The sequence below is a fragment of the Typopeltis vanoorti genome, chromosome 20 (genome assembly GCF_054136105.1).
Source record: "Typopeltis vanoorti isolate ZY-2024b chromosome 20, IOZ_Tvanoo_1.0, whole genome shotgun sequence".
In the NCBI taxonomy this organism is placed as follows: Eukaryota; Metazoa; Arthropoda; class Arachnida; order Uropygi; family Thelyphonidae; genus Typopeltis; species Typopeltis vanoorti.
The window spans coordinates 4,947,856-4,961,332 of NC_143568.1; the positions used below are offsets into that span (position 1 = coordinate 4,947,856).

Below are 13,477 nucleotides of genomic sequence, written 5' to 3' on the forward strand. Positions count from 1 at the left end.
TTCTTAACAGGGTTAATTAAATTTGCAAATACGTGTTCTGATTATGTTGCTCCAAAATCTGCCCCCCCACCCAATCTTTGCAATGTAACTAGGCTTCAAGTAAAATCAATGAAACTGAATGTGATGTTTACAGGTCCAAGTCTCAGAGAAATTGTCTTCATTCCTTGGATACTCTTCATTCATTTGCATTTAAAGGGTACAATTTCCAATAAGAGTTTACTTTGCAATGTCAATTAATAAAGCCCAAGGACAGACCCTGATATGCAGGTTTAGATTTAAGAGGTGACTGTTTCGAACATGAGCAGTTATATGTAACGTCTCGAGTTAGCAGTCCTAATAATTTTTTTTTGTCAAGGGTGTTGAGACTTCTAATGTTGTTTTCAAAGAAGTGTTATAATGCTAACAATTCTATACCATGACGAAAGCGATTGCACCAAATACTCGAGTAAATATCCTGAAGTGAACCACTGGCAGCATAAGTTCGCCTCGGCAAAGCAGGAAGGCTCAATACATAGTATCAAATACATTTGAGAATATACAGAATGAAGTTCAACAAAATTGTTTTTATTTTGAACAGGAAACTTTCTTTAGTCATAAGCTCCCTGTTCAAAACAAAAACTAGTGGATTACACAGTGATCATACTATGTGATTACATATACAGTTTATTTCTTCCTTCTGGTAACACACAATACTAACTTTGGAGTTTAAACACAGCACATATAAGCACTAATGAAGAAAGGAATATAAGCTTCATTCTGAGAATGAGGTTCTTAATAAAAGAGGGGGGGGGTGCTAAGTCTTATCAACTCAAGCATCTATACAAGCTTGTTCAGAAGATTCTCAACTCATCACAGCTTTTGCAGTAAAAAAAGCAATGACTATTTTGCAAATTAATACTGAGACAGGCTTTAAATCAGGAAATTGAAGTGCAATTTTTTGTCTGCTTAACTGTAATGCAATTGCATAAATGATAGGAAGGAAGGATTTTTTTTTGTTTAGATTTAACATTAAAATGAATAATCACACAATTGCATTTTAAGAACAATGAGCAGTTTTTGTTCTCAAATTAAAATAATTAAAATTAATAAACTTTCAAAATTACCAAAGAATGAAACAACCTCCAGGGAAACCTTAGTTCTCTAACATTTATGAGAAAAAAAAAAGCTTAGCATTCATTTTCACATAATTTTCTTCTGCACAGAAAGTGATTAGCAACTAATTAAAAATCTTTCTTTTCAATTAGCAGCAAGTGAGAATCGTTGAAAAAATTTTAAGGTTGCAATAGTAACCAAAAAACTGTCGTATTGAGCTATGAAATTAAAACTAATACTTGCACCCAAATGGGACTAGCAGTAAAACACAAAACTGCTTAATATTTACCAATTATCCTTCCTGTTAAAGATTTTGGAATTTTAATTTTTATGCTATCTGGACTTCCAGCACCAGGACGTTCATCTCCTCTATTTACACCTCCTCTTCCTCGATAAGTATTGAATGAACTTCTAGACTTTTCTGGAATGATATTCTCATTTCTTTCTCTAAATATATTTCTGGTGGAACGTGAGAATCCTTCCTGTTGTCTCCCTCTGCTTCCTCTGCCACCATGCTGTGCATCACCTCGTCCCCTTTCAGTTTGCCAATTACCAAAACTTCTTCTGTAAAAAAGAAATGAAAAGAAAGGTTTCAGAAACTATAGTAGAAAAAATTAAAGAGCAATACTTCTTGATCATTATTTAAAATACCATGAAGGTATCAGGGAGAAACTTGCCTCCTTCATTCAAACAAGCTAACATATCTTTAAACTGAAATGACTAAACATTAAATTTTCATGGAGTCAAAAGACTCATTATGAGAGCTCCCCACTGTTGCACATATGATGATCTGTTGTTTCAAGGATACTTGTGACATAAGACTGAATGATATAATCACGTAATCACAAGAAAGATATTTATTTAACCAAATATTTCGGTCTGGAAATAGCAGACCATCTTCAGTGGTATTACAAGAACACTTTAAAAAATACAAGCTAGAATACTAACAATAGATCGTTAAAAATAGAACAAGCCGCGTGATGTTATATCACTAAGTATGAAACGGAATATTTTGAAGTAGAGACATGATTGAATTTGCTATTTAAAAAAAAAAAATTAATTAATGAGTAATCTTGATTAGACTTTCCCAGATTTTTGATATAGATATACAGTCATTACGATTCAGGTTGGGGCGATGGAGCAAGGCCTCAACGCTTTCCTTGAACAAACATTCGAATCTATAACGGGATCTATGTAAGAGGCGAGTCCGGGACCAAAAGATGTTGTGGTCAGTTTCAATCCTGTGTTGAGCCAATCCAGACTTTTCAGGTTTGTTGTGAAGAATGGATGATTGATGTTCTTGGATTCTTTGTTCAAGAGAACATCCAGCCTGTCCAAAATAAGAGAGATCACAGTTGCACGGAATTTGATAAACTCCAGGAAGAGATAAAGTTGAGCATTTGTCTTTAGGAGAAGGAAAATGAGAAGACAATTTGTTAATAGGTGAATATGTAGTTGTTAAATCATATTTCTTTAAAATTCTTGCGATAGGTTCTGAAATACCGGAGATATAAGGAATAGGCACTCGACGTATTGAAACTTTGTTTTGTGCAGGATTATAAGAATTAAGACGTTGAGTACTTTTTTTGGAAAAGCCATCGAGTTTCATGTGTTGTTGGATAGTAGAAAGTTCTTTCTGTAGATAATCAAAAGTAGAACAATTAGTTTTGGCTCTTCTGATGGGGCATTTTATAATTCCTGTTTTTTGACATGGATGATGGGCTAATTCTTTAAGAATATAATGACTTGTGAATGTTGGTTTCCTGTATACTGTAGTTGTAAGAATATTTGAAGGTGACCGGATGAGGAGAATGTCTAAAAAAGATAACTGGTTGTTTTCTTCTAATTCCATAGTAAACTTTATGCGATGATGCAAGGAATTAATACTGTTTAAAAAAGAAGGTAAAGCGTTGTTGCTGTGAGGCCAAATAGTAAAGATATCATCTATATATCTTACCTAAAATTTTATATTATTTGGTTAAATAAATATCTTTCTTGTGATTACGTGATTATATCATTTACATATGATGATCACTATTCAGTGAGCTTCATATGTGCCTTAACTTATTAACTATTTTTGCACCTAAACTCTCAGGCAATATCTTCTACTCACCAACCACTCCATGCAAAGAATCTTCTTCTCACTCCATTGCTCACATCCTCCTTACAGAGCTACCAGGAATAGCCTTTTATTCTACAAAAAATCTCTTCCATTTTTAACCAGTTTAAAATTTAACCATGTCACCCCTCCACAAGAATATAAATTCTTGTCTAGTATATTTTATTTCTTCAAGCTCCTTTATATTTTCCTCACCAAATATATCTCCACATTCCATCCTTGTCTAACTATATTTCAAAACCACACACTTTACAACCCTGAACTGGTAACCTCCACCCATAGTTTATTCAACTCCTCCTATAAGGTCACATCTGCTCTACTTCTTCCCAACTTCGCATCATATGCAAATAACTGCATTTCTCCAGTTAAACTACTCCTAATATACATAATTTATACAAGTCAAACAGTCGTGGCTTGAAAACAGACATTGACATTCCTAATCTAGGACAGCCAATTGCTATCCAATTTGCTAATCCAAAATGATTAATTTCCCTTTAAAAATCCATACTGACTATTACACTTTTTTTTATATAATCTTTGTCAAGTAGCTTTATTTTATCCTCCTACATGTTTCGCCAATCTTTTTCTATTGGCATCCTCAGGGAATACAAACTAGTAAGCTAAAATGAAGGTTACAGACTAGGTTATAACTGATGGTTCTAATTCATACAAAATTCTGTAACCTTCATTTTAGCTTACTAGTTTGTATTCCCTGAGGATGCCAATAGAAAAAGATTGGCGAAACATGTAGGAGGATAAAATAAAGCTACTTGACAAAGATTATATAAAAAAGGTGTAATAGTCTTATGAATAATTGTCAAGAAAAAATTCAACATAATCCATACTGACTATTGCCAAGCATACTGCTGTTATTAACCTAACCATGGATCCTAGCCCTCAGCTTCTGCAAAAACCTTCACAACTTCAGACACACAGATTGGCCTATAATTTGAAGCCTTAAATCATAGACCCCCCCCCCCCCTCTCGCTCTTGAGAAGTGAAATATTATCCCTTCTTTCTACTCCTCTAAAACTCATCCTGTTGTAAGACTGGTTAAAGTTAACTCAATGAAACATTCCCTTATGACAAGTGATCATCATTGAGTCCTATAACTCATTAACATCAAGTTTACTAATTCCTCATGCACTGTCCTGCTCACTCACCATTCCACTCTACACTCAAGCTTCTCATGATGAACTTATATGAGAATGAAACATCTTTATGAATCACCCATGAATACCTCAATTATATTGTCTATAATTGAGATATTCATGTCTATAGTGTGGTTAGTATCTACAATTTTCATTCACTAATATGTCCATGTGGTTAGCCTAGTGGCTTTACGCTTCGCAACCATATGCCTGGGGAAGGAGTGTCCTAGGTTCGATTCCTGTCAATGATGTGAGGAGCTTAAGGATCTTCCTCAGCCATAGCCAAGTTAGCCGATCTTGGGCGTGGACAGCAGGGGTTTTTCCGCCAGTTTATCTGGCGTTTTTCATCCCGCAAAGCAGACAAACCAGTCTGAGGACACACGGATTACAATCAGGAATACTGACCCAGCCATAGATCTGATTCGTCAGCCTATGCCGGTTCCGGAGCCCGGATAAAATTTGGGGGGGACTAGATGTTACTGTGAACTCCCATAAAAAGGGGGAACGCAGTATCATCACACGAAATTTATTTAATTATTCACTAATATTTTTTTATCTGCAACATAATGGCTTTCCTCTGGGCCTTCATGGCTATATACTGCTCATATTGTACTCGGTCCATCATTATCAACTGACTCACTTCCTAGCCTGTTCTTTATAGTCTTCATGAAAGTAATTATTGCTCTTCACTTTATGCTGCCTCAATATGTCTTCTTCCTGATTATACCTTAACCTCCTGACCTTCGGAAGACGTGTTGAAAGTTTTTTCACTTGGTTATACTATAAATTAAAGATACCAAGAAATTATATTCTTGGTTTCATCCTTTATCCAAGTGTAAGCAAACAAAGTTTGCATGTGAAATAACTTCACAACTGGGCTACTTGTATAGAGAGGCTAATGACTTCAAATCAATTGCCTTAATATCCAATAATGCAAGGCACATATCCTTACAGACATGTATAATGTCTATGCATTATGGGAAGGGCCATTACCCACACCGGTTTAGACCTTTGAGGTATCATCCCCATAATGCATAGCATTATACGTGTCTGTAAGGATATGTGCTTTACATTATGGGATACTAAGGCAACTGATGTGAAGTCATTGACCTCTATGTAAAAGTATCCCAGTCATGGAGTTACTTCATGTGTAAACTGTGTCTGCTTACAACTAGATAAAGGATGAAACCAAGAACAATTTCTTGCATCTTTAATTCTTTGGAATACATACATACAGGCATTATTGCTGTTAAATAGCTCCTGATCAGGGCCTAAGCAGCAATGATCTCTCCTGTCCAAAATCTTCATTCCATACTATACTTCCAAGCTGTCTCCTAATCACCGAACTCATATATTCATCCCCTACAGAAGTTTCATATGACTGACCACCACTATCCAAGGTGATTACCTCATAGTTACATACTCACCAATGGGGGAAGGGGATTTCACACTCCATTCCTAACAACATCGTCTAATGACATGATCAGATTCAAGATTGTTAATCCTCGTGAAACAGAGGACACTGTTGATGTACTATTTATATGGGACAGAAGTTGTATGATAAAGTAATATCTAGAACAGAAGCAAAAGACGATCTTTTTTTAAAGGCTTGAGCAGCCAGTGATGTGATAAATAACATGAGCCCAAAAAAGTAAATCAGGTCTGAAAATCTGGATTATAATAAAATAAAGAAAATAGTTTTAAATTTTACTTAAGCTGACTAGATTATCATTCTTTTCCAATAAGATAATGCTGGGATATAATAGATGAATCAAACTTTTAAAGGAATCCATGTTATCTGCTTTAAATGAAACAAATCACAAATGTCACTTCAGCTTAAACCAAGGAAGAACATTTAACAATCAACCAACCATTTGAGACAGATGCATACATTAGAGAAACTAAAAAAAGGCATTAAAAAACATACAAAATAACTTATGGGATATGATTACCATCATCATCAGCAAATTCCTGACAAGTACCCTCAAGTGGTGTACAGGATATGAAAAACCTACATCACCACTACAATATTCCCCCAAATCAATCTGTTACCTATCTAGACAACATTATCAGATCTTATATTTGTCTTCTAGGGCAATTTTAATTTATCAATCCAAGTATATCTTAGTCTTCCTCTGGTTCTTTTTCCTAACAACCTGGCAGAGAACACTTTTTTTGCTAATCCTTCCTCTCCCATTCTGTTCAAGTGACCATACTACCTGAGAATAGCTCTACTAACCCATTTTTGGATGCTAACAATATTAAGTTCTTTACTAATATCCTCATTTCTAATATGATACTGCCATTGATGCCATTTGATTCATGTCCTTAATCTTTCTCAGGACTCTCATATCTGCAGTCTCTAGTCTTTGGTCAAGTGTTTTATTTCTAACTCAGCTCTCAGATCCATAAGTTAAAATTGGCTTGATCACTGTCTTGTATACAGCTAATTTAATGAATAATTTCTCTCTTATTACATATAAATTTATTCAGTTGACAACTTACCATACCAGCTTTGTTAATTCTGTTGTCTATTTCCATATTCAATTTATTTACCATCTTCACTAAAAATCACTCCTAAGTAGATAAAATATTTTAATTATTCTATAGGTTCTCCATTCACAATGCAGTTAATATTTTCAATGCTTCTGCCTATTTTCATTGTCTTCGTTTTGTTATTGCTGACCTTCATACCATATCTATTACAACAGTTATTCAATTTAGTCAGGGAATCGTGAATCTGAGCTCCATTCAGATTTATTAAGAAGTATAACATCATCTGATTAAAGTAAAATGCTGAGATTAACATCTCCAATTTTGATATCAGATCTAATATCACTTTCCTTCATAATGCATTCCATACAGATAAAGAATAACAGAGAAGATAATGTACATCCTTGTCTGATACTAGATTTAACATAAAAACATCTTCCTGTACTTCAATTCTAACTGCTGACTTACAACTCAAAGACAGTATTGCTTGATATATGCCCCAATGACACCATACAACTGTAGTGCTTTGAATAGCTTTACTCTTGGCACCTTGTCATATGCCTTTTCCAGATCTACAAAACTTAAATACAGATCATTGTTATATTCCCATGATTTCTCAACTATTTGTTGTAAAGTGAATATCTGATCCTGGCAACCTCTATTTGGCCTGAATCCAGATTGTTCTTCACCAAGCTTCCCTTCCACAATCCTTCTCAACTATTTCTCAAGTATATTTCCATAAATCTTACCAGGAACACTCAGTAGGGAAATACCTCTGTAATTCTCACATTCAGTTTTATTTCACTTTTTATATGGGTGCTATGAGAACTCTATTCCAATCATCGGGAATTCGTCCCTTTGTCCAGGCTTTCTGAACTATGCAGTGCAGCCACTAAGACTTTTATATCGTGATACTTCAGCATTTCTGGTTGAATATCATCTACTCCAGTTACCTTTTCACATTTAAGGCTTTTTCTACTTCAAGCATGGATATGTATTGCTGTTGCATGCCTGGTCAATGTTTTTTTACCACTGTGCTGTTACTGATTGTTTCATTTAGCAATTTTTCAAAGTAATTACTCCATGCATCAAGGATATCTTTTTCTCCAGTTTTCTTGTCACCTTTATGAGCTCGAATTCCTTTTACAGCACTCTTTCCTCCATTTCCGAGCTTTTTCAACAACCTGCAGAATATCCTGCCACCTCCTTGATATTTATTTTCTATGTTCTTACCAAAGTCCTCCCATTACTTTTGTTAACTAGTTTTACACAGTGTTTAGCTTTCTTACATTTGTCTCTGTATTCTCTAAGAGCACAAGCTGACTTATTTTCCAGGAACTTTTGATATGATTTCTTCTTTTCCTTCACCGCCTCTTTAACTTCCTGTGTCCACCACGGAGTTCTGATTTTTCTATCCTTGCAAACAACCTCACCACATGCCTCTCTGGCTCAATCAATCAGGGTTTTCTTCAAGGCTTGCCACTGAATCTCCAAGGTTTGATTCCTGTTCTCAAACTCTTTCATTTTTTCTTCAATAATCTGTATATTTTAGTCTACAGTTCACATCTGAGAGCTGCTCAACTTTTATTAGCTTTAAAACTTTCTTGCATGCTATTCTTTTCAATATGAAATTCAATTTTATTCTGTTCAAGACTAAATAGTGATCACTTCCAATTTCAAATCCTCTGTACACTCTGGTGTTCTGCACCAGGGAGAAAACATCACTATCAACAATAACATAGTCAATGAGAATTTTCTTATTCCATGTCTCTTCTCTTCATGCAAATTTGTGCACATTTTTATGTTGGAACATGGTGTTAGTAATAACCAGTGCATGTCCTGAGCAGAAATCCAATATTTGCTTTGGACAGACATAATTACAAGCATGTAATTATGTCTGTCCAAAGAATTTAAGTTAATGAAAATTTAATGTCCTGTACATCTCTAGAAACAATTTTGTCATCTCAGAGACAATGAACTAATTTGAAGTCCACAGACCATCAATCTATTCTCACAGGGAGCATTCCACAGACCTTTCATTCCAATGGAACTCAGGTGACCAGATCTGCGTGTGCATGTGTGCAGTAATCTGGATGTGGTCTTATTAAAGCCTTACTTTGGCTGTGCATGCTAAAGGCAGCCTAATTTCTTTATACACTCAGATTTAATTTTCTATATGATACTTGTAACATTTTTGCCCTGCACTTTATATATTTCATTACTCCTCACTCTTATTCTCACAATATTCCTTATACATAATCTTCTTGTGGATCTCTTGCTTAATAAATTTACACATCTATTTCACTCACACCCTATTTGTTTTTCGAACTCTAGGAACACATTTAGATATTACCTCATTTAAGCACCTTTTCAAAGCTTCTCATGCATGCACTGCTGATATCCTTTCCATTCAATAATTGATAACATGGAACCAAAAATAGTATTTTCCTGCAAAAGTTAAACAGAATTCCATTTATATTTCCATGATTCTTCAGTATTTGTCTTAAGGTAAAAATGCAGCCAACTCGCTTTGCTGCCTCTTTTATAGATTATTAAAATGAGCATTACTTCAAAAATATTCTGACCAAGCATTCTTAATTATAAGAATAATTGTAGTCAATATACTATTTAATACAATGATCTGTCAATTATCTTTAAATAGCTGAATCTTGAATCAACAAATCCCTGAAAAGTTAACATGTCATTTGGTTCCTATATAACTGCACTTTATTATTTGTACCCTCACTGAATTGAATATGAATGCAATTTTCCAGTGCAATTAGATAACTGAGAAATCACTATACTTCTATATTTAAGCATTTCATGTCACATATCTACTACAACTGCTTTTCCACATACTTCTAATGGCTTTTTCTACTTCAAGCAATGAAATGTATTCATAACTGCTTTCTCACGTTCTAAATATTCTCTATTTCTATCACTGGTTGCTTCATTTAATATTTCAAAGTAATTACTAAAATAAAGAGCCAAAAAGCTTCAATTCAGCAATGCAAAATTATATAAATTAAGTGGATATTAAATCCAACATTATTTCAAAGCCGAATACAGAAACTGTAAAAGTTTTGTGTGAAAATTGACCAGAGAGCTTGCAGTAATACACTCGCTGCCCTAGCCGAACCTAATAGGAATCACGCACGCACGCACGCTCAAAGTGCCCATATATTCGCATCCTATTGGTCCATTTTGATAAGGTTTCACTGGTCTGAACAGCTGTTTCACACTCATTGGTTTTCATCAGAGACCAGGCAGAAACCTAAGAGAGCGAAAACTCTCAGTACTAAGAAACTAGAAGCGTTGGAGAGGTGCATTTTCCATAAGCAAACTCTTAGGCGGTGTGTAAAGTATTTACTAAAATAAAGAGCCAAAAGGCTTCAATTCGGCAATGCAAAATATATAAATTAAGTGGATATTAAATGCAACATCATTTCAAAGCCGAATACAGAAACTATAAAAGTTCATACCAGTGAAACCTTATCAAAATGGACCAATAGGAAGGGAATATACGGGCACTTTGAACATGCATGCTCCCTATTAGGTTCGGCTTAGCCAACTCTTAGTATGGCGGTGAGTGCATTACAGCAAACTCTCTAATCAATTTTCACATGAAACTTTTATAGTTTCTTATTCAGCTTTGAAATGATGTTGGATTTAATATCCACTTAATTTCACTTAAGTAATTATTACCCACACCAAAGACCAGTCTGAAGATATCACATAATATGCACATCTTTGTGTTGGATTTTCCAGTTTGAAATTTATCCACATCACATCTACCTGAAAATGCTTCCCATTCAAGAAATTCACATTTTGTTAAATGTGATGGCTATTTTCTCTTTTCCCTGATCCATAAATAATCTTATAGCTGTTATTCACAACACTCCTAGTTTTGGTCTTAATTTCAGCAAACTTATGTCAGCATGGTGTCTAATTCCTCTTCTAGCAACACCTCTTTGCCAATAATTCTTCACACACTATATACTAAAAAGATAATTATTTACTGTGACATAACATTAAATCATAATATAAATACAAATTCCCAAAGTTTTGATTCATTCATGTATGCTCACAATTTACCTTGCAGTGTCCCAATAAGTTCAGCTTACTTTTGGGAAAGCAGTAATTTTAGTGTCTATTGCACTAAGAGAACGTGCAATCTGAATAACAACATTATCTCATTATTCATAGGATAGGAATAAAACATAGAACTGATATTTTGTGTGTTCTATTACATTTGGTAGAAATCAGTGTTCATTTCAGAGTCTAATAATATAATAACAAGTATTTCTCATGCACTATTAATGATCTGCTGCACAGCTCTGTACTCTGGAAATCAAGAATTTTACTCTTGAAATTAAGATCACAGTATTTATGACTATGGTCTATGAATCTCACCATACAACTAGTATATGCATGCAAGCAAACATCCAAAGTTTGTCCAAAAGTCTCAGTTTCAATTTTCAAAGACCAATTATTCCATTAAATTAAAGCAATAACAACTCTTGGATGTTGTTTTATACTGCTTGATCTCATTTTTTGAGTCAAATCTGAAAGGTGCACATGCCAACAACAAGATTTCCATAAGACTTTTTACATCACATCGCTATCATCAATTTCCTGATAGGTACCTTCAATGGGTGTTCAGGCTACTATGACAGCACTACATAATTAAGTTTACATTATTATTAATCTATCAACAATTTTTCCACCATATTAGTCTATTATGTGCCAGCACTCCAATTTTGTCATATCTAACATTTTGGTTTTCTAAGGTACTGCTGATTGAATCAATCCACCTAGACTATGGTCATCCTTTGGGTCTTTTATTGCACAACCTTGGCATCAAACACCTGTTTTGCTAACCTTTCTTCTCCCATTCTGTTTAAGTTTAGATTAGCCCTGTTCACACATTCTTGAATGTAAAGAATGTCAAGTTCGTGCCTAATATATTCATTTTTAACATGATTCTGCCATTAATGACATCTATTCAAGCTCCTAATTTTTTGCAGAACTCTCATATCTGTGGTCTCTAATCTTTGATAAAGTTCTTTATTTCTAATCTAAGTCTCACATCCATAACTTAAAATAGGTTTGAAGATTGTCTTGTATACTGCTATCTTAGTATTTTGGTTAATTTCACTCCTATTCCATATATTTATTTAACTTGTTCACCACCATATCATCTTTGATAATTCTGTTGTCTATTTCCAAATTTAATTTGTCATCTTCACTAAAAACTGTGCCAAAATAGCTGAAATATTACTTGTTTTCTAGGTTCTTCACGGAGAACATAGTTGAAGTTTTCTATGTTGCTGCTTATTTTCATAGTCTTTTTATTGCTAGTTTTTATACCAGATTTGTTACAACTTATTAAATTTAGAGAATCCTTGAGACTTGCACTGCATGTGTTTAGGAGAACATCATCATCTGCATCCTTTCCTTTAGTGTTACACGGTGATCAGCATTCATTTTAGCGGTCTGATCAACCATCATTGTTGATGGTTGATCAAATCACTCTCTTTAGCATACTGCGTGAAATGTAATTTAGCTTGTCTCTGTATATATGTGTGTATACTCCAAATGATGACCTTAATATGAAGGTCAAAATGTTCGGAAATTAAAAATTATTTATAACACAATTGTAGAGTCCATAATTTATCTAAAATGAACATCATCTGCATCACCTCAGATCTCAACTTCTGAAAATCAGTTATTAATCATCACTAGTTTAATTACAGAAAGGACTACACCACTCATAAGATTAAAGAAAAAAAATTAAGGTATGACTAAATTAAGATATTAAGAAAAGAACAATTAGTTAAAGAAACTACCTACATACAATCTCTTATAACTCAGAAGTGGCTATACAGTTGTTGATAATAAGATTAGCGCTGTCTTAAGGGCTGACCTAGATTAGTTACATGTACAGTTTTGCATGTGAATTAAATTTTCGATAAGATTTTAATTTCCTTCCACCTAACTCTACATACAATATTAAGGTCAGCTTGACTTGATCTGTTTTCAAGAACTGGATGTAATATTTCAATCCTAAGAGAAATTCCAGCAGTTCTGTTATGTTTAAAGCAGAACATGACAGAAAGAAGAAACTTAATAGGTTCCTGGATAAGATAACAGCTGAAGTCTATTCTTTGCAGAGTACACGAAATATGCTGTTTTTCTGGTTTAAAAACAAATGGTATTATGAAATTCAGGTAAGAAAATATCATTTGAGCATTACCAATGGAATTTTGAAGTCCATTGTTATAAGATGATAACAACTCAACCCTGTTCTTCATTCTTAAAAGTTAGAAACCTTGATATACAAAAGCTAAAACATTTGTTGTGAAGTAAAAATGAGAACCATCAACAATAAAAAAAAATGTCAACAATGACTAAGACCTCCAAATGATTAAGAAAGTATCTGCAAATCCTAAAAGGACCCCTAAGTCTTCAGGCTTGAATAATTGTTATTAAGAACAGAATTCACAATTCCATACACTAATAAAATAAATATATATAACCAAAGTGTTCAGAAAATATAATTTTCTTGCAATTTGAAAACAATCCTCTTTGCATTCCTCAAAGAATATACATAGATCTTCCT

At 34.0% G+C, this 13,477-nt stretch overlaps 1 protein-coding gene across 1 annotated transcript in view; it reads right to left on the reverse strand.

Annotated features, from left to right (window-relative positions):
* Positions 1-13,477, reverse strand: part of LOC150095203 (putative ATP-dependent RNA helicase DDX43) — a 282,514-nt gene that overhangs the window by 224,842 nt on the left and 44,195 nt on the right. Inside the window, exon 3 of the mRNA XM_090409697.1 lies at positions 1,382-1,656. Within this exon, the coding sequence (XP_090265823.1) occupies positions 1,382-1,656 (275 nt within the window). The remainder of the gene's footprint in view (positions 1-1,381; positions 1,657-13,477) is intronic.